General features: G+C 50.4%; 1 protein-coding gene and 1 long non-coding RNA gene across 2 annotated transcripts in view; one reads left to right on the forward strand and one right to left on the reverse strand.

Moving 5' to 3' along the window:
* On the forward strand, nt 1-21,275 carry LOC120999864. The gene is made up of 4 exons (XR_005778664.1): nt 1-11; nt 8,850-8,855; nt 14,903-14,910; nt 21,147-21,275. It is a non-coding gene; the product is annotated as an uncharacterized LOC120999864 (long non-coding RNA).
* RRP36 (ribosomal RNA processing 36) overlaps nt 13,032-22,223 on the reverse strand; it is a 21,774-nt gene continuing 12,582 nt past the window's right edge. Inside the window, exons 4-8 of the mRNA XM_040430910.1 lie at nt 20,808-20,874; nt 20,608-20,712; nt 14,164-14,238; nt 13,976-14,093; nt 13,032-13,442 (exon numbers count right to left, since the gene is read on the reverse strand). Coding sequence (XP_040286844.1) covers nt 13,306-13,442; nt 13,976-14,093; nt 14,164-14,238; nt 20,608-20,712; nt 20,808-20,874 — 502 coding nt within the window. The 3' untranslated portion in view covers nt 13,032-13,305. The remainder of the gene's footprint in view (nt 13,443-13,975; nt 14,094-14,163; nt 14,239-20,607; nt 20,713-20,807; nt 20,875-22,223) is intronic.

The following is a 22,223-nucleotide window of genomic DNA, read 5'->3' on the forward strand; positions in this document are numbered from 1 at the left end:
ACTCTTTGCATGTGGAAGAGGTGGAAATGGGGGAAGAAGACATTACACAGGGTGATAGCCAGTCCACCCTCAGTTTGTCTTCTCAGTGCGAAATGGACGATGAAGAGGAGGAGCAGGAGACGGTTGCCTCCGCTACAGAGGGTAGTACCCAAGGAAGTTTAATTCCATCTGTTCAGCGTTGGTGGGCAGAGGAGTAGGAGGAAGAGGATAAGGAGATTGAGAGTGATCCTCCTGATGACGACAGTGAAGTCTTGCCTGTTGGTACTCTGGCACACATGGCTGACTTCATGTTAGGCTGCCTTTCCCGCGACCCGTGCGTTATACGCATTTTAGATAACACCAATTACTGGTTGTTCACCCTTCTAGAACTTCTCTCCACCAGAGGAATGAGAGATGAGGACAAGCAAAACGTGCTATACCAAAAGGTCCTTGTTGAAAAATTGCTCCAAAGTTGATAGGGCAGACATCCAAATGGATCGTTGCCGTCACGCGGACGTGAGATCGCCTAGAAGTTATTTAGAGTCAACAAAGCGGCAGCAGGCCCTCACCTACAAGTCCAGTCTCAGTAGCCAAGAGTCTGGTAAACACAATCCTCACCATGATGGCACACTGGGTGAACGTTGTGGAGGCCGGGAGCAAGTTGGCTGCTGGCACCAGACTTGACCTCCAATAGATCCTCGTTAACGGAAAGTGTACTCATTCCAATAACTGGGCCGCTTAGGAGTGCTGTATTGTTATTTATCATCACTACTTCCACGAGTCGGGAGTGGGTAATTGTCGGGCCTGCTGCCTTCCTTGGACGCTTGCGCTTTAACCACTTGCCGCACACGTAACGCCGATAGGCGTCCGGGCGGCGACACTCTCAGGACTCAGCGAGGCCTATTGGCGTCATCTCGTGTGAGCCGAGATTTCCTGTGAACGCGCGCTCATAGGATCGCGCAGTTCAGAAGTTCAACTACAGCCTGCCAGTAGCGAGCATTGGCTGGCAGGCTGTGGATTTTTAAAATAACCAATGAAATGGGTATGTCAGACGCTATTTTGTAAATAGCATCTGATATACCTGCTACCTGGTCCTCTGGTGGTCCCTTTTGCTTGGATCGACCACCAGAGGACACAGGCAGCTCTGTAAGTAGCACCAAACACCACTACACTACACCCCCCCCCCCTGTCACTTATTAACCCCTGATCACCCCATATAGACTCCCTGATCACCCCCGTCATTGATCCCCCCGCCAGTTAGTTAGCCACTTGTTAGGTAGTTAGCGCCCACCGCACCGCAGTCACTGATTAGTCGCTGATTAGAGCCATCGCTGTCGCTAATCAGCACTAGTACTATATAGTATCTGTAAGTGATCAATACTGATCGCATTCAGATCTATATAAGTACATTAGGGTCACCTTAGGCTCTACAAAATACGCAGTGTTCGCCCGATCAGGCCTGATCTTGTGCGCACACTTGCGTTCAGTCCGCCCCACCGTAGTGACCGAAAAAAAAAAATTCTGATCACTGCAAAAACCTGGTAAAATCACTGCGGCGCTATAAAGATCACTTTTGAGCTTTCTGGATCTTTATTAGCGGTCGCAGCTTTACTTCGCAAGCACTCCTTTTTGCTAGGTAGGTTTGCTCTTTTTCCTGGGTAGTCTCAGAGGAATACCCCCTAAATTTAGTGAGCCCAAAATGTCAAACAAGGGGTATTCCGCTAAAGAGGCCTACAGGATTCTGGCCATGATGGATGAAAGCGATGGGGACGCCTCACCAGCTGAATCCAGTGGTTCAGAATATGAACCTGTAGACAGCAGTGGCACTCTAACCGCTAGTGAGGATGACGAGGTAGAGGTCCCTGCTACGGTCAGACGTACCCGACCACATGTCAGGGTTCTGCCTACCCCACGTGATGAGCCTCATTTGCAGCAGAGTGGTGCTAGCGCTGATCTTGTTTATGGTGCGGCATACACCAGCAGCGCAGCCCATCCTGGACCTTCTACCAGCACTGCCGTATTCCCTAGTGAAGTGGCGAGCACCAGAAGGGCAGCTCCAGCTGGTACGGTGGCACGTGCAGTAACTCCCCCGTCGCAGCCACCGCGTTCACAGGCCCGTAGAGTCCTTAGTCTCCCAGAGGTGCTTGCAAACCCAAATTGGCACTCCCCTGCTTCGACCGCACCCGTATTGCCCCCTTTCACCGCCCAGTCTGGAGTTCGCGTGGAGACGGCTCATTTAGGATCGGCCCTCGAGTTTTTTTAGCTGTTCTTCACCGCGGATCTCTATGACTTAGTTGTGGCAGAAACCAACCGCTACGCCACAGACTATATAACCGCCAATCCGGAAAGCTTCTATGCCCAGCCTTTCCGGTGGAAACTAGTCACAGTTTCCGAATGTAAAATATTTTTGGGCCTTATCCTCAGCAAAGGTCTAACTAAAAAATATGTATTGCGGTCCTATTGGTCTAAAGACCCAATACATTACATGCCCATGTTCTCTGCTGCAATGTCCAGGGCACGTTTTGAGGGCATCATGCGCTTTATGCATTTCGCTGACAATAAAACCTGTCATCCAAGAGCCCACCCTGCTTATTATGCTAAATTCAGCCCCTCATAGACCGTTTGTCATCCAGATTTGCAGATGTGTATACCCCCAATCAGAACATCTGCACAGACGAGTCCCTAGTACATTTTACCGGGCGCCTTGGCATCAAACAGTACATCCCAGCAAGCGCGCCCGGTATGGGGTCAAACTGTATAATCTCTGTGAAAGGGCCACAGACTATACATATCGTTTTAGGGTCTATGAGGGAAAAGACTCAAAACTGGAGCCGGTCGGATGCCCTGACTACCTGGGGAGCAGTGGCAAGATTGTCTGGGACTTGGTGTCACCCTTACTCCACAAGGGGTACCACTTATACGTGGACAATTTTTACTCAAGCGTGGCCCTCTTTCGGCACTTACATCTAGTCGGAATTCAATGCTGTGGCACCGCGCGACCTAGTCGCCGGGGCTTCCCCCAATAGCTCGTTAGTACCCGACTTGCACGGGGGGAGAGGGCTGCCTTGTGTGACCAAGAACTGCTTGCGGTGAAGTGGAGAGACAAGCGTGACGTTTACCTTCTGTCCGCCATTCACGCAGACACGACTGTCCAAATTGAAAGGGCAACTGTAGTCATTGTGAAACCCCTCTCTGTCCACGACTATAACCTTCACATGGGAGGGGTGGACTTCAATGACCAGATGTTGGCTCCCTATTTAGTGTCCCGCCGCACCAGACGCTGGTATAAGAAGGTGCATAGGCGTGCGCACGGGGTGTGCCGGGTGTGCCTGGGCACACCCTAATCACACTCCTGTGCTCCTGCACTGCCGACTGCCGCAGCTGCCTGGCCTCTTGATGAGCCCCGGCTGCCGGCCCCGGCCGCACAGCTTCAATGACATCTCAGATTCTCACAACATCTGCTCGACTGAAGAGTACGGCTGCTCCTATGCTCCGTGGCCCGGCGGCCGGTCACGTAACGTCACTCACTCCGACGTCACGCGCCTGCTCCGCCTGCTTCATTAATAAAGTGGGAGGAGCAGGAGTGTGCGGCGTGACGGAGTGGGTGACGTCACATTACGCTGCCGCCGGCCTGGTTTGAATGTTTGAGAGCCTGCCAGCCCGCCTGCCCGCCCGCGGCGCCCAGTGATTGTGTCTGTGAAAAAGAAAAAGTGTGAATACTAGCTGGAGTCCCAGTAAGTTAGTAATAGAGATAGTAGTACAACTTGGTAAAAGTTGTGGGTCACTCACTGTCAAGGACATTGTTATGGGGGGGGGGGGGGAAATCTGTGGATGATGACACATATATAGCACAAGATGCTGCTATATATGTGTCATCCACAGATCCCCCCTAGCCCCCCCATAACAGTGTCATCCACAGATCCCCCCGCATATGTGTTAGCTTCCACACAGATGCCCTTATAACAGTGCCATCCACAGATATCCCATTAATAGACTCTTAAGGGGATATCTGTGGATGACACTGTTATGGGGGGGATCTGTGGATGATACTGTTATGGGGGGGATCTGTGGATGACACTGTTATGGGGGGATCTGTGGATGACACTGTTATGGGGGAATCTGTGGATGACACTGTTATGGGGGGATCTGTGGATGACACTGTTATGGGGGGATCTGTGGATGACACTGTTATGGGGGGATCTGTGGATGACACTGTTATGGGGGGATCTGTGGATGACACTGTTATGGGGGGATCTGTGGATGACACTGTTATGGGGGGATCTGTGGATGACACTGTTATGGGGGGATCTGTGGATGATACTGTTATGGGGGGATCTGTGGATGACACTGTTATGGGGGGGATCTGTGGATGACACTGTTATGGGGGATCTGTGGATGATGCTGTTATGGGGGGGGGGGGATCTGTGGATGACACACTGTTAATAACAGTGTCATCCACAGATGCCCTTATAGCAGTGTCATCTACAAATGCCCATAACAGTGCGTCATCCACAGATTCCCCCATAACAGTGTCATCCACAGATTCCCCCATAACAGTGTCATCCACAGATCCCCCATAACAGTGTGTCATCCACAGATCCCCCATAACAGTGTGTCATCCACAGATCCCCCATAACAGTGTGTCATCCACAGATCCCCCATAACAGTGTGTCATCCACAGATCCCCCATAACAGTGTGTCATCCACAGATCCCCCATAACAGTGTGTCATCCACAGATCCCCCATAACAGTGTGTCATCCACAGATCCCCCATAACAGTGTGTCATCCACAGATCCCCCATAACAGTGTGTCATCCACAGATCCCCCATAACAGTGTGTCATCCACAGATCCCCCATAACAGTGTGTCATCCACAGATCCCCCATAACAGTGTGTCATCCACAGATCCCCCATAACAGTGTGTCATCCACAGATCCCCCATAACAGTGTGTCATCCACAGATCCCCCATAACAGTGTGTCATCCACAGATCCCCCATAACAGTGTGTCATCCACAGATCCCCCATAACAGTGTGTCATCCACAGATCCCCCATAACAGTGTGTCATCCACAGATCCCCCATAACAGTGTGTCACCCACAGATTCCCCATAACAGTGTGTCATCCACAGATCCCCCATAACAGTGTGTCATCCACAGATCCCCCATAACAGTGTGTCATCCACAGATCCCCCATAACAGTGTGTCATCCACAGATCCCCCATAACAGTGTGTCATCCACAGATCCCCCATAACAGTGTGTCATCCACAGATCCCCCATAACAGTGTGTCATCCACAGATCCCCCATAACAGTGTGTCATCCACAGATCCCCCATAACACTGTCATCCACAGATGCCCTTATAGCAGTGTCATCCACAGATGCCCCTATAACAGTGTCATCCACAGATGCCCATAACAGTGGAGTGTCATCTACAAATGCCCATAACAGTGTGTCATCCACATACCCCCCATAACACTGTCATCCACAGACCCCACATAACACTGTGTCATCCACAGATCCCCCATAACACTGTGTCATCCACAGATCCCCCATAACACTGTGTCATCCACAGATCCCCCATAACAGTGTGTCATCCACAGATCCCCCATAACAGTGTGTCATCCACAGATGCCCTTATAGCAGTGTCATCCACAGATGCCCCTATAACAGTGTCATCCACAGATTCCCCCATAACAGTGTCATCCACAGATTCCCCCATAACAGTGTCATCCACAGATTCCCCCATAACAGTGTCATCCACAGATTCCCCCATAACAGTGTCATCCACAGATGCCCTTATAGCAGTGTCATCCACAGGTGCCCCTATAACAGTGTCATCCACAGATGCCCCTATAACAGTGTCATCCACAGATGCCCATAACAGTGTCATCCACAGATGCCCATAACAGTGGAGTGTCATCTACAAATGCCCATAACAGTGCGTCATCCACAGATTCCCCCATAACAGTGTCATCCACAGATTCCCCCATAACAGTGTCATCCACAGATTCCCCCATAACAGTGTCATCCACAGATTCCCCCATAACAGTGTCATCCACAGATTCCCCCATAACAGTGTCATCCACAGATTCCCCCATAACAGTGTCATCCACAGATTCCCCCATAACAGTGTCATCCACAGATTCCCCCATAACAGTGTCATCCACAGATTCCCCCATAACAGTGTCATCCACAGATTCCCCCATAACAGTGTCATCCACAGATTCCCCCATAACAGTGTCATCCACAGATTCCCCCATAACAGTGTCATCCACAGATTCCCCCATAACAGTGTCATCCACAGATTCCCCCATAACAGTGTCATCCACAGATTCCCCCATAACAGTGTCATCCACAGATTCCCCCATAACAGTGTCATCCACAGATTCCCCCATAACAGTGTCATCCACAGATTCCCCCATAACAGTGTCATCCACAGATTCCCCCATAACAGTGTCATCCACAGATTCCCCCATAACAGTGTCATCCACAGATTCCCCCATAACAGTGTCATCCACAGATTCCCCCATAACAGTGTCATCCACAGATTCCCCCATAACAGTGTGTCATCCACAGATTCCCCCATAACAGTGTGTCATCCACAGATCTCCCATAACAGTGCACCTGCGCACTATGGAGAGACTGAAAAGAGGGGAAGATCCGCGGAAGCAAGCAGAGGACGGCACAGCAGACGACTGAATAGCTTTTTTTGTAAGTAAATTATTTTATTATAGTGCTGAAACTGCTTTAAACTCTAAAAAAAAGTTTTGGAGAGTGTTTCTCTCTTTCTCAGGTCTAAAGCAATACCGAGGAAGAAAGGAAAACTCTTGAAAGCTTGTCTTTTAAGTATTAGGATAGTACAATAAAAAGGTATCCCTGCAGACCGCAATACTCTCCTATTTTGTAATCTTCTTTATATATACTTATTTTGCTTTTTTTAGTAGTATAATTAAGTGGTGAAAATTATTAGTGCCCCCCCCCCCATTTTCACTGTGATATCTTATGTGCCCCCCTATATATTGTTCCTAGAGTCGCCACTGCGCAGAGTCACGGCAACACTAGGGTTAGGCCTGTGTGTGTGTATGTATATAATATATACAGATATATATATATATATATATATATATATATATATACATACACAAGTGCGCGGGGCGTGTGTGTTTGTACTTTAGGGTGCACACCCTAATGCAATAGGCTGCGCACGCCTATGAGAAGGTGTCTGTATATTTGATTCAATTGGCTGCATAGAATAGTTTTGTTCTCTACAGTAAGGCTGGGAGAACAGGATCCTTCCTCAAATTCCAGGAAGAGATCATTTCGGAAATACTGTATCCAGGAGGTTCCATGCCCCAAGTCCCGGCTGTAGTGAGCCGGCTACATGGCAGACACTTCCCGTCTGTCTATCCTGGTAGCCCAACTCAACGTTCCCCAAGAAAAAGATGTTGTGTCTGTAGCAGGAGTGGAATAAGGCGTGACACCCGTTATTTCTGTCCTGACTGTCCTGACCACCCTGCCCTATGCTTAGGAGAGTGTTTCCGGAAGTACCACACACAGGTACATTATTAGCGTAGGGATCACGTCACACAGGACAGGCACACAGAGCTATTAGGGCCCTTTCACACAGAGCTGCCACAAACCTCTCCTTTCACCTGGGACAAAGTGCATAACGTACTTCGCCACATCTCTGGGCAATTTGCGCTTTGCACATTGTCCCATGGGGAAGGAGAGGTTTGTTCTATAAAGGTAAAAAAACAAAAAAATAAATCACAGGTAAGCAAAAAAGTTAATGTTCTGTTTCAAATGTTATATAAAGTTTATAAAAGTTGATGTTAATAAATTTATTGCGTTGCTGCCTGTTTTTTTTTTTACCTTCAAGGTCAGGGGTAGGCAACCTCCGGCTCCCAGCTGTTGTGAAACTACAATTCCCAGCATGCTCTATTCATTTCTATGAGAGTTCTTAGAAGAGCAGAGCAAGTATGCATACTGGGAGTTGTAGTTTGACAACAGCTGGGAGCCGGAGGTTGCCTAGCCCTGTTCTAGGTGGACCAAGCGATGAACCAGCTGCAGCACCGATCCGCATTCTGACAGAAGGGGCCGAAAGTCCAACCAGTACCTTTAGGCTTTACAGGGTTACTCACAATTTAGCCCCCCCCAAAATGCCCAAACAGTAAACACACCCCACAAATGACCCCATTTCGGAAAGTAGACACCCCAAGGTATTGACTGAGGGGCATAGTGAGTCTGTGGGAGATTTTTTATTTTTTTTGCCAGAAGTTAGCAGAAATGGAAACTTTATTATTATTTATTTTCCTCAGAAAGTGTCATTTTCCGCTAACTTGTGAAAAAATATTAAATCATACATGAACTCACCATGCCCCTCCGCGAATACTTTGGGGTGTCTTCTTTCTAAAATTGGGTCATTTGTGGGGTGTTTCTACTGTCTGGGCATTGTAGAACCTCAAGAAACATGACAGGTGCTCAGAAAGTCAGAGCTGCTTCAAAAAGCGGAAATTCAGTTTTGTACCATAGTTTGTAAACGCTATAACTTTTGCGCAAACCAATAAATATACACTTATTGGATTTTCTTTTATCAAAGACATGTAGCACAATAAATTCTGACACAAACTTGTATAGAAATGTAATTATATTTGAACAATTTTACCAGAAAAAGTTAATACACTTTTTTTGAGAAAATTGCCGTCTATTTTGATTAATACCGGAAAATCGAAAAATGTCAGCAGCAATCAAATACCACCGAAAGAAAGCTCTATTTGTGAGAAGATAAGGAGGTAAAATTCATTTGGGTGGTAAGTTGCATGACCGAGCAATAAACCGGGAAAGTTGTGAGGCGCCGATTTGTAAAAAAGGGCCTGGTCACTAGGGGGGTATAAACCTGTGGTCCTTAAGTGGTTAATAGCTTTACCCACCCTCTCTGGGTGGTTCACAATTAGAGAAAAAAAAGAAAGAAAGAAAGAAGAGGTAAGGCAGCAACAGCCAATCAGCTTCCAGCCATTGACCTCCCTTGGATGTGGTCTCTCTTTCAAAACCTTAGGCCCTCGCCCGTAATGTTTTAGATGGTCAGATGAGCAGGCCCTCGCCCCTAAGGTTTTAGATGGTCAGATCAGCAGCAGGCCCTCGCCCCTAAGGTTTTAGATGGTCAGATCAGCAGCAGGCCCTCGCCCCTAAGGTTTTAGATGGTCAGATCAGCAGCAGGCCCTCACCCCTAAGGTTTTAGATGGTCAGATCAGCAGCAGGCCCTCGCCCCTAAGGTTTTAGATGGTCAGATCAGCAGCAGGCCCTCGCCCCTAAGGTTTTAGATGGTCAGATGAGCAGGCCCTTGCCCGTAATGTTTTAAGATGGTCAGATCAGCAGGCCCTCGTCCGTAATGTTTTAGATGGTCAGATGAGCAGGCCCTCGCCCGTAATGTTTTAGATGGTCAGATGAGCAGGCCCTCGCCCCTAAGGTTTTAGATGGTCAGATCAGCAGCAGGCCCTCGCCCCTAAGGTTTTAGATGGTCAGATGAGCAGGCCCTCGCCCGTAATGTTTTAGATGGTCAGATGAGCAGGCCCTCGCCCGTAATGTTTTAGATGGTCAGATGAGCAGGCCCTCGCCCGTAATGTTTTAGATGGTCAGATGAGCAGGCCCTCGCCCGTAATGTTTTAAGATGGTCAGATCAGCAGGCCCTCGCCCGTAATGTTTTAAGATGGTCAGATCAGCAGGCCCTCGCCCGTAATGTTTTAGATGGTCAGATCAGCAGCAGGCCCTCGCCCCTAAGGTTTTAGATGGTCAGATCAGCAGCAGGCCCTCGCCCCTAAGGTTTTAGATGGTCAGATCAGCAGCAGGCCCTCGCCCCTAAGGTTTTAGATGGTCAGATTAGCAGCAGGCCCTCGCCCCTAAGGTTTTAGATGGTCAGATGAGCAGGCCCTCGCCCCTAAGGTTTTAGATGGTCAGATCAGCAGCAGGCCCTCACCCCTAAGGTTTTAGATGGTCAGATGAGCAGGCCCTCGCCCCTAAGGTTTTAGATGGTCAGATCAGCAGCAGGCCCTCACCCCTAAGGTTTTAGATGGTCAGATGAGCAGGCCCTCGCCCCTAAGGTTTTAGATGGTCAGATCAGCAGCAGGCCCTCGCCCCTAAGGTTTTAGATGGTCAGATGAGCAGGCCCTCGCCCGTAATGTTTTAAGATGGTCAGATCAGCAGGCCCTCGCCCGTAATGTTTTAAGATGGTCAGATCAGCAGGCCCTCGCCCGTAATGTTTTAGATGGTCAGATCAGCAGGCCCTCGCCCGTAATGTTTTAGATGGTCAGATGAGCAGGCCCTCGCCCGTAATGTTTTTGAGGGTCACCAGGGTGTGTATGATGCCCTCCAGGTCCCTGTAATATTTGGCAGCCCTTTCCCTTAGTGCATAGTCTTTATGAGTGTAGGAGTCCCACTACCTGAACAATCGTACCACAATGTGACTGAGGCCTCCTTTATGTGATATACCGGTTCTATCGGAGTGCCTCTTCCTGGTAATTTTTGGCAGCTCTTGCACTTTAAATACAAGTAAATATACAGGAAAGAATGTTTCCTAACAATTTTTCCTCTAAAATTGTTATTTTTTCCCGGTTTTGTGCGTATCATTGTCAGTCTGTAAAAGTGGCGCACTACTCGGACAACCTGGGAGTCCAATATGCCTCCAGACGTCCTCCCCCTGCTGTTCCCATCACTTTCTGACCTTTTCCTATGAACCACCCTCCCCTCTTCAGAGCAGGCGGTGCCTGGTTCTCCCATTGACTTCCATTACACGCTCGGTAGAGCCCCCGAGCATCCCGAGGTGTTCGGCCCGGGCCCATAAGCACTTTGGTGCTCGATCAACACTACTCCGTTTGCATAAGTCCGTTCCGCAAAAAAATAGAACATGTCCTATTATTGTCCGCATCACGGACAAGGATAGGACTGTTCTATGAAGGGCCAGCTGTTCTGTAAAATACGGAATGCACACGAATGTCATCCGGATTTTTTGCAGATCCGTTTTTTGCGGACAGCAAAATACATACGGTCGTGTGCATGAGCCCTAAGAGACAGACAGTGAGGACCATCGTACAAAGAGCCTGACAACAGCCAGTACGGAGACCTCCACCTAAGAGACGGACAGCGAGGGGACCCCTCACGCTACATTCGAGGGCACGCTCCTACAGCACTGAATGCCGTTTAAAGCTCCCTCCCATAATAAGAGGTGCACATAGGAATGCATCCAGACATGGAGGAGGGAACGCCCACATGCATCCTCGGTCCTAGGACTGAAAGGCCTGAAGAACAGACAACGTAAGGATGACAGAGCGGCAGCCGTTTATTACTGTAAGGCATGGACGCCACCTGTACAGGACAGTGCTGAGCGCGGACACAGCGGGGCCCCCGTGTGCACACACAGACAACACATACAGTATCTAAACTGCAGAGCATCACACCAGACTGCAGATAATACACTGCTCAAAAAAATAAAGGGAACACTTAAACAACACAATGTAACTCCAAGTCAATCGCACTTCTGTGAAATCAAACTGTCCACTTAGGAAGCAACACTGAGTGACAATCAATCTCACATGCTGTTGTGCAAATGGGATAGACAACAGGTGGAAATTATAGGCAATTAGCAAGACACCCCCCAATAAAGGAGTGGTTCTGCAGGTGGTGACCACAGACCACTTCTCAGTTCCTATGCTTCCTGGCTGATGTTTTGGTCACTTTTGAATGCTGGCGGTGCTTTCACTCTAGTGGTAGCATGAGACGGAGTCTACAACCCACACAAGTGGCTCAGGTAGTGCAGCTTATCCAGGATGGCACATCAATGCGAGCTGTGGCAAGAAGGTTTGCTGTGTCTGTCAGCGTAGTGTCCAGAGCATGGAGGCGCTACCAGGAGACAGGCCAGTACATCAGGGGACGTGGAGGAGGCCGTAGGAGGGCAACAACCCAGCAGCAGGACCGCTACCTCCGCCTTTGTGCAAGGAGGAACAGGAGGAGCACTGCCAGAGCCCTGCAAAATGACCTCCAGCAGGCCACAAATGTGCATGTGTCTGCTCAAACGGTCAGAAACAGACTCCATGAGGGTGATAGGAGGGCCCAACATCCACAGGTGGGGGTTGTGCTTACAGCCCAACACCGTGCAGGACGTTTGGCATTTGCCAGAGAACACCAAGATTGGCAAATTCGCCACTGGCGCCGTGTGCTCTTCACAGATGAAAGCAGGTTCACACTGAGCACATGTGACAGACGTGACAGAGTCTGGAGACTCCGTGGAGAACGTTCTGCTGCCTGCAACATCCTCCAGCATGACCGGTTTGGCATTGGGTCAGTAATGGTAGGGGTGGCATTTCTTTGGAGGGCCGCACAGCCCTCCATGTGCTCGTCAGAGGTAGCCTGACTGCCATTAGGTACCGAGATGAGATCCTCAGACCCCTTGTGAGACCATATGCTGGTGCGGTTGGCCCTGGGTTCCTCCTAATGCAAGACAATGCTAGACCTCATGTGGCTGGAGTGTGTCAGCAGTTCCTGCAAGAGGAAGGCATTGATGCTATGGACTGGCCCGCCCGTTCCCCAGACCTGAATCCAATTGAGCACATCTGGGACATCATGTCTCGCTCTATCCACCAACGTCACGTTGCACCACAGACTGTCCAGGAGTTGGCAGATGCTTTAGTCCAGGTCTGGGAGGAGATCCCTCAGGAGACCGTCCGCCACCTCATCAGGAGCATGCACAGGCGTTGTAGGGAGGTCATACAGGCACGTGGAGGCCACACACACTACTGAGCCTCATTTTGACTTGTTTTAAGGACATTACATCAAAGTTGGATCAGCCTGTAGTGGGTTTTTCCACTTTAATTTTGAGTGTGACTCCAAATCCAGACCTTCATGGGGTGAAAAATGTGATTTCCATTTTTTTATTTTTGTGTGATTTTGTTGTCAGCACATTCAACTATGTAAAGAACAAAGTATTTCAGAAGAATATTTAATTAATTCAGATCTAGGATGTGTTATTTTTGTGTTCCCTTTATTTTTTCGAGCAGTGTATATCAGCACATAGTGAGCAGAGAGGACGCCACCCCTGCAGAGCATCACACAAGATGCCGTAAGCAGGGAGCTCAACCCCTCCAGATCATCACAACAGACATTGTGAGCAGATTCCTCCATCCCTGCAGAGCATCAGACCAGATGACTAAACGCCAGCAGAGCATCACACCAGACGTAGTGAACACAGAGGATTTCACAACCATAATTTGTTTAGGATATGTTCAACGGGACGAAGGACGGAGGAGCCGCAGCACAGAGGAGAGCCGATCTTCACCACTACTGCTGGGAACTAGGAAGCCTCCTTCTGTCTTTAATGGAGTTTCGCTTTCGCTTTTTACTCAAGAAATTGTCCACTTTCCCCTTTTTCTTCAACTCTTGATATTTGTCAGCCAGTTCCAACTTGCGGAAGTCACCTGTGAAACAGCAGAACGGTATGCAGGTTACTGCGTCGGGGGAGAGGGGGGCTCACTACCACATCCAGGGCACCACCCAACCTCGCCGCTCCCCCACTACCACATCCAGGGCACCACCCAACCTCGCCGCTCCCCCACTACCACATCCAGGGCACCACCCAACCTCGCCGCACTCCCACTACCAGATCCAGGAGACCACCCGACCTCGCCGCTCCCCCACTACCACATCCAGGGCACCACCCAATCTCACCGCACCCCCACTACCACAACCAGGGCACCACATGTGGTAGTTTGCTACCACATCTTGGAGACCACATGACCTCGCCACACTCCCACTACATCTGGAGGACCACATAACCTTGCTGCACTCTAACTACAGATAATAAAATGTTCTTCCTCACACCCGGTTTTCAGGTTATGGCTGTTCGGTGTGCACTGCGTGGCACTATTATTTTTGTACCGTGGTATTCCCTGTGTAGTGTTCTCTTGTTGGCGCAGCAGGTGGTCATTACACAGCATGTGGCTGAGCTCACCTTTCTTGAGGTAGAACGGTCTCTTCCCCTGCTGGGCATGCTCTCTCTGCTGTCTCTTGAAATCAGCCTCTCTCTCCCGCAGCCTCTGCTTCTGTTTGGCAGCTTCTTCCTGCTGATTCTGAACACAAACATGGATGAAGAGAAGATCTTCGGGTCCCCGGGTCCCACCTCCTGGAATTTCTCCTCACCATCCGCAGCAGCAACTGCTTTATCTGCTCCTTCAGCTCCGGGTTACGAGTCTTCTTAAGCTTCTTCTCCAAAATCTGTCAAAAGAACACAAAGATCAGAGCGGAGAGGGCAGAGAATCCCCAACCCGGCCAGTCACGACTCCCCCATTACACTCCCACCCGGCCAGTCACGACTCCCCCATTACACTCCCACCCGGCCAGACACGACTCCCCCATTACACTCCCACCCGGCCAGTCACGACTCCCCCATTACACGCCCACCCGGCCAGTCACGACTCCCCCATTACACGCCCACCCGGCCAGACACGACTCCCCCATTACACGCCCACCCGGCCAGTCACGACTCCCCCATTACACTCCCACCCGGCCAGACACGACTCCCCCATTACACGCCCACCCGGCCAGTCACGACTCCCCCATTACACGCCCACCCGGCCAGACACGACTCCCCCATTACACGCCCACCCGGCCAGACACGACTCCCCCATTACACTCCCACCCGGCCAGTCACGACTCCCCCATTACACGCCCACCCGGCCAGACACGACTCCCCCATTACACGCCCACCCGGCCAGACACGACTCCCCCATTACACGCCCACCCGGCCAGACACGACTCCCCCATTACACGCCCACCCGGCCAGACACGACTCCCCCATTACACGCCCACCCGGCCAGACACGACTCCCCCATTACACCCCACCAGTATACATGTGGAGCCGCTCTCCCTGTATTCAGAGGTCTGCAGGTATATAGAGAGGACACAGTATACATGTGGAGCCGCTCTCCGGTATATAGAGAGGACACAGTATACATGTGGAGCCGCTCTCCCTGTATTCAGAGGTCTGCAGGTATATAGAGAGCAGACAGTATACATGTGGAGCCGCTCTCCGGTATATAGAGAGGACACAGTATACGTGTGGAGCCGCTCTCCAGTATATAGAGAGCAGACAGTATACATGTGGAGCCGCTCTCCGGTATATAGAGAGGACACAGTATACGTGTGGAGCCGCTCTCCGGTATATAGAGAGGACACAGTATACATGTGAAGCCGCTATCCGGTATATAGAGAGGACACAGTATACGTGTGGAGCCGCTCTCCGGTATATAGAGAGGTGACAGTATACGTGTGGAGCCGCTCTCCGGTATATAGAGAGGTGACAGTATACGTGTGGAGCCGCTCTCCGGTATATAGAGAGGTGACAGTATACGTGTGGAGCCGCTCTCCGGTATATAGAGAGGACACAGTATACATGTGGAGCCGCTCTCCGGTATATAGAGAGGACACAGTATACATGTGGTGCCGCTCTCCGGTATATAGAGAGGACACAGTATACATGTGGAGCCGCTCTCCGGTATATAGAGAGGTGACAATATACATGTGGAGCCGCTCTCCGGTATATAGAGAGGACACAGTATACATGTGAAGCCGCTCTCCGGTATATAGAGAGGTGACAGTATACATGTGGAGCCGCTCTCCGGTATATAGAGAGGTGACAGTATACATGTGGAGCCGCTCTCCGGTATATAGAGAGCAGGCAGTATACATGTGGAGCCGCTCTCCGGTATATAGAGAGGACACAGTATACGTGTGGAGCCGCTCTCCGGTATATAGAGAGGACACAGTATACATGTGGAGCCGCTCTCCGGTATATAGAGAGGACACAGTATACATGTGGAGCCGCTCTCCGGTATATAGAGAGGACACAGTATACATGTGGAGCAGCTCTCCGGTATATAGAGAGGACACAGTATACATGTGGAGCCGCTCTCCGGTATATAGAGAGGACACAGTATACATGTGGAGCCGCTCTCCGGTATATAGAGAGGACACAGTATACATGTGGAGCCGCTCTCCGGTATATAGAGAGGACACAGTATACATGTGGAGCCGCTCTCCGGTATATAGAGAGCAGGCAGTATACATGTGAAGCCGCTCTCCGGTATATAGAGAGCAGACAGTATACATGTGGAGCCGCTCTCCGGTATATAGAGAGCAGGCAGTATACATGTGGAGCCGCTCTCCGGTATATAGAGAGGACACAGTATACATGTGGAGCCGCTCTCCGGTATATAGAGAGGACACAGTATACATGTGAAGCCGCTCTCCGGTATATAGAGAGCAGACAGTATACATGTGGAGCCGCTCTCCGGTATATAGAGAGCAGGCAGTATACATGTGGAGCCGCTCTCCGGTATATAGAGAGGACACAGTATACATGTGGAGCCGCTCTCCGGTATATAGAGAGGACACAGTATACGTGTGGAGCCGCTCTCCGGTATATAGAGAGGACACAGTATACGTGTGGAGCCGCTCTCCGGTATATAGAGAGGACACAGTATACGTGTGGAGCCGCTCTCCGGTATATAGAGAGGTGACAGTATACATGTGGAGCCGCTCTCCGGTATATAGAGAGGTCACAGTATACATGTGGAGCCGCTGGCCGGTATATAGAGAGGACACAGTATACATGTGGAGCCGCTCTCCGGTATATAGAGAGGACACAGTATACATGTGAAGCCGCTCTCCGGTATATAGAGAGCAGACAGTATACATGTGGAGCCGCTCTCCGGTATATAGAGAGGACACAGTATACATGTGGAGCCGCTCTCCAGTATATAGAGAGCAGACAGTATACATGTGGAGCCGCTCTCCGGTATATAGAGAGGACACAGTATACATGTGGAGCCGCTCTCCGGTATATAGAGAGCAGGCAGTATACATGTGGAGCCGCTCTCCGGTATATAGAGAGCAGACAGTATACATGTGGAGCCGCTCTCCGGTATATAGAGAGGACACAGTATACGTGTGGAGCCGCTCTCCGGTATATAGAGAGGACACAGTATACATGTGGAGCCGCTCTCCGGTATATAGAGAGGACACAGTATACGTGTGGAGCCGCTCTCCGGTACATAGAGAGGTGACAGTATACATGTGGAGCCGCTCTCCGGTATATAGAGAGGACACAGTATACATGTGGAGCCGCTCTCCGGTATATAGAGAGGACACAGTATACGTGTGGAGCCGCTCTCCGGTATATAGAGAGGACACAGTATACGTGTGGAGCCGCTCTCCGGTATATAGAGAGGACACAGTATACATGTGGAGCCGCTCTCCGGTATATAGAGAGGACACAGTATACATGTGGAGCCGCTCTCCGGTATATAGAGAGGACACAGTATACATGTGGAGCCGCTCTCCGGTATATAGAGAGGACACAGTATACATGTGGAGCCGCTCTCCGGTATATAGAGAGGACACAGTATACATGTGGTGCCGCTCTCCGGTATATAGAGAGCAGACAGTATACATGTGGAGCCGCTCTCCGGTATATAGAGAGGACACAGTATACATGTGGAGCCGCTCTCCGGTATATAGAGAGGACACAGTATACGTGTGGAGCCGCTCTCCGGTATATAGAGAGGACACAGTATACATGTGGAGCCGCTCTCCGGTATATAGAGAGGACACAGTATACATGTGGAGCCGCTCTCCGGTATATAGAGAGGACACAGTATACATGTGGAGCCGCTCTCCGGTATATAGAGAGGACACAGTATACGTGTGGAGCCGCTCTCCGGTATATAGAGAGGTGACAGTATACGTGTGGAGCCGCTCTCCGGTATATAGAGAGGACACAGTATACATGTGGAGCCGCTCTCCGGTATATAGAGAGGACACAGTATACATGTGGAGCCGCTCTCCGGTATATAGAGAGGACACAGTATACATGTGGAGCCGCTCTCCGGTATATAGAGAGGACACAGTATACATGTGGAGCCGCTCTCCGGTATATAGAGAGGACACAGTATACGTGTGGAGCCGCTCTCCGGTATATAGAGAGGTGACAGTATACGTGTGGAGCCGCTCTCCGGTATATAGAGAGGTGACAGTATACGTGTGGAGCCGCTCTCCGGTATATAGAGAGGACACAGTATACATGTGGAGCCGCTCTCCGGTATATAGAGAGGTGACAGTATACATGTGGAGCCGCTCTCCGGTATATAGAGAGGACACAGTATACATGTGGAGCCGCTCTCCGGTATATAGAGAGGACACAGTATACATGTGGAGCCGCTCTCCGGTATATAGAGAGGACACAGTATACATGTGGAGCCGCTCTCCGGTATATAGAGAGCAGACAGTATACATGTGGAGCCGCTCTCCGGTATATAGAGAGCAGGCAGTATACATGTGGAGCCGCTCTCCGGTATATAGAGAGGACACAGTATACGTGTGGAGCCGCTCTCCGGTATATAGAGAGGACACAGTATACATGTGGAGCCGCTCTCCGGTATATAGAGAGGACACAGTATACATGTGGAGCCGCTCTCCGGTATATAGAGAGGACACAGTATACATGTGGAGCCGCTCTCCGGTATATAGAGAGGACACAGTATACATGTGGTGCCGCTCTCCGGTATATAGAGAGGACACAGTATACATGTGGTGCCGCTCTCCGGTATATAGAGAGGACACAGTATACATGTGGAGCCGCTCTCCGGTATATAGAGAGGACACAGTATACATGTGGAGCCGCTCTCCGGTATATAGAGAGGTGACAATATACATGTGGAGCCGCTCTCCGGTATATAGAGAGCAGACAGTATACATGTGGAGCCGCTCTCCGGTATATAGAGAGCAGACAGTATACATGTGGAGCCGCTCTCCGGTATATAGAGAGGACACAGTATACGTGTGGAGCCGCTCTCCGGTATATAGAGAGGACACAGTATACATGTGGAGCCGCTCTCCGGTATATAGAGAGGACACAGTATACGTGTGGAGCCGCTCTCCGGTACATAGAGAGGTGACAGTATACATGTGGAGCCGCTCTCCGGTATATAGAGAGGACACAGTATACATGTGGAGCCGCTCTCCGGTATATAGAGAGGATACAGTATACGTGTGAAGCCGCTCTCCGGTATATAGAGAGGACACAGTATACGTGTGGAGCCGCTCTCCGGTATATAGAGAGGACACAGTATACGTGTGGAGCCGCTCTCCGGTATATAGAGAGGACACAGTATACATGTGGAGCCGCTCTCCGGTATATAGAGAGGACACAGTATACATGTGGTGCCGCTCTCCGGTATATAGAGAGAGGACACAGTATACGTGTGAAGCCGCTCTCCGGTATATAGAGAGGACACAGTATACATGTGGAGCCGCTCTCCGGTATATAGAGAGGACACAGTATACATGTGAAGCCGCTCTCCGGTATATAGAGAGGACACAGTATACGTGTGGAGCCGCTCTCCGGTATATAGAGAGGTGACAGTATACATGTGGAGCCGCTCTCCGGTATATAGAGAGGACACAGTATACGTGTGGAGCCGCTCTCCGGTATATAGAGAGGACACAGTATACGTGTGGAGCCGCTCTCCGGTATATAGAGAGGACACAGTATACATGTGGAGCCGCTCTCCGGTATATAGAGAGGTGACAGTATACATGTGGAGCCGCTCTCCGGTATATAGAGAGGACACAGTATACATGTGGAGCCGCTCTCCGGTATATAGAGAGGACACAGTATACATGTGGAGCCGCTCTCCGGTATCTAGAGAGGACACAGTATACATGTGGAGCCGCTCTCCGGTATCTAGAGAGGACACAGTATACATGTGGAGCCGCTCTCCGGTATATAGAGAGGACACAGTATACGTGTGGAGCCGCTCTCCGGTATATAGAGAGGACACAGTATACGTGTGGAGCCGCTCTCCGGTATATAGAGAGGACACAGTATACATGTGGAGCCGCTCTCCGGTATATAGAGAGGTGACATATAGAGAGGACACAGTATACGTGTGGAGCCGCTCTCCGGTATATAGAGAGGTGACATATAGAGAGGACACAGTATACATGTGGAGCCGCTCTCCGGTATATAGAGAGGACACAGTATACATGTGGAGCCGCTCTCCGGTATATAGAGAGGACACAGTATACATGTGGAGCCGCTCTCCGGTATATAGAGAGGACACAGTATACGTGTGGAGCCGCTCTCCGGTATATAGAGAGGACACAGTATACATGTGGAGCCGCTCTCCGGTATATAGAGAGGACACAGTATACGTGTGGAGCCGCTCTCCGGTATATAGAGAGGACACAGTATACATGTGGAGCCGCTCTCCGGTATATAGAGAGGACACAGTATACATGTGGAGCCGCTCTCCGGTATATAGAGAGGACACAGTATACATGTGGAGCCGCTCTCCGGTATATAGAGAGGTGACATATAGAGAGGACACAGTATACAGAGAGCAGCCGCTCTCCCTGTATTCAGAGGTCTACTGGGATACTTTACTCCCCACCCTACCTGCTCAGCTCGTCCTCTAGGACCTCTCCAGTTCCAGGTGTCCCTTATATACTGGGTCCACCCTCACACATGACATCCCGGCCTGACCATCTGCCATCTAGTAGTTTGTGACCCAACATGAGAGTCACCTCCTTCTCCTTCATTTTGATCTTGTCCAGGAAGCCGTACGTCTTCTCGAACACCTCAGGTTTAAATTCTCCCGAGAGGTCGTCAAATCGTGGATCTCGCTGCATCTGTAAAGAAATAGCAAATTGTGTAAACCACCGAGAAGGCCCCTCATCACCCACAGCATCTCCCCCAAGGGTGCAAACAGCAGCTGGCACCTTACCCTTTTCTTGGCTGGGACCACCTTCCTCAGGAACGGAACTGGGTTTTTAGAGGACATCTCTGTGGGTCTGAAATCCAGAACAAACTGATGATTCAATCCCAATTTCCAGACACAGCGGCCAGCCCACCTGGCTGCAAGTGGTTGCCGAGAACCAACATCACAATCATTGCAGACTGGGCCTGGAAAAGAGTCCCGGCCTCCTGAGAAGAGTCCTGGTTATTCCTGCTCTCCCGCTGATGACTAACCGGCTTCTACCTCGTTTTCCCCCTTTCTTTCTAGGAGAGACCTGCCAATCATCGGCACATGGACGGGAGAGCAGGAGATTATAGGATCCAGCAGCGATTGTGATGCTGGTTCTCGGCAACCACTTACTTTTAGCTGATGTGTGACACAGCGCTGACATCAGCATGTCCGTCACTATTGTATGCCGCCCTCAGTGAGGTCAGCATGAAGTTGATGACAGGTTCCCTTTAATGCCTTCAACCCTCTACTCCATCCCCCAGGGCCCCCGACAATCCCCTCAGCCCAGACAAAGACTTTGCCTCATATTTCACCTGAGCCATCTCTCCAACCCAACCACTGGCGTCTTCCCTTCTATTAAACATGCCACCATCACCCCCCATACTCCCTGGACCCATCCTTCGTATCCAGCTGTCGCCCCATTCACATCCTAGAACAACATGTCCATCGCAAACTGCCCCCCCCCCACCTCTCATCCCAATCCAGCTTCAGACCCAATCACTCCACTGAAACCACCAATGATCTGCTAGCTGCCATTATTCTGTCCTCCTCCTTCTAGACCCGTAGTCGTCCTCCTGTCCTACATCTTCACCATTACTCTGTCCTCCTTCTAGAACTGTCCTCTGCATTCTACATGACTGTCCTCTGACACTCTTGACCACTCTCTCCAGTTACAAACCTTCTCTTCCCTTGGCATCAGAGACCTGGCCCTCTCCTGGATCTCCTCGTACCTCAACAATAGAGTTTCTCCAGTCTCGCTGCCCGGGAAAAACACTGGATTCTACACGGTCCTTAAAACCACACATCCAAACCCTCACCTCCATCTGCTGCTTTCAGCTCAAGAACATCTCGCGTATTATCTCCTTCCTCACCCGAGTCAACTAAAATACTAGTGCTTGTCCTCATCATCTCCCACCTGGACTACTGCAACATCCTCCCCTGTGGCCTCCCATCCAGCCCTTTCTGCCACCTCTCACCTCCCTCTCCTCTGCCAATCCCTTCACTGGATCCTCATCGCCCAGTGAGATCAGTTCTAGACACTAAGGCCCCTTTCACACCGGCGAGGTACAATGGTGTATCCGCGGGGTACAATGCGTGAGGTGAACACATTGCACCCGCACTGAATCCGGACCCATTCATTTCTATGGGGCTGTGCACACGAGCGGCGATTTTCAC

Source organism: Bufo bufo, chromosome 4 (genome assembly GCF_905171765.1).
Source record: "Bufo bufo chromosome 4, aBufBuf1.1, whole genome shotgun sequence".
NCBI lineage: Eukaryota > Metazoa > Chordata > Amphibia > Anura > Bufonidae > Bufo > Bufo bufo.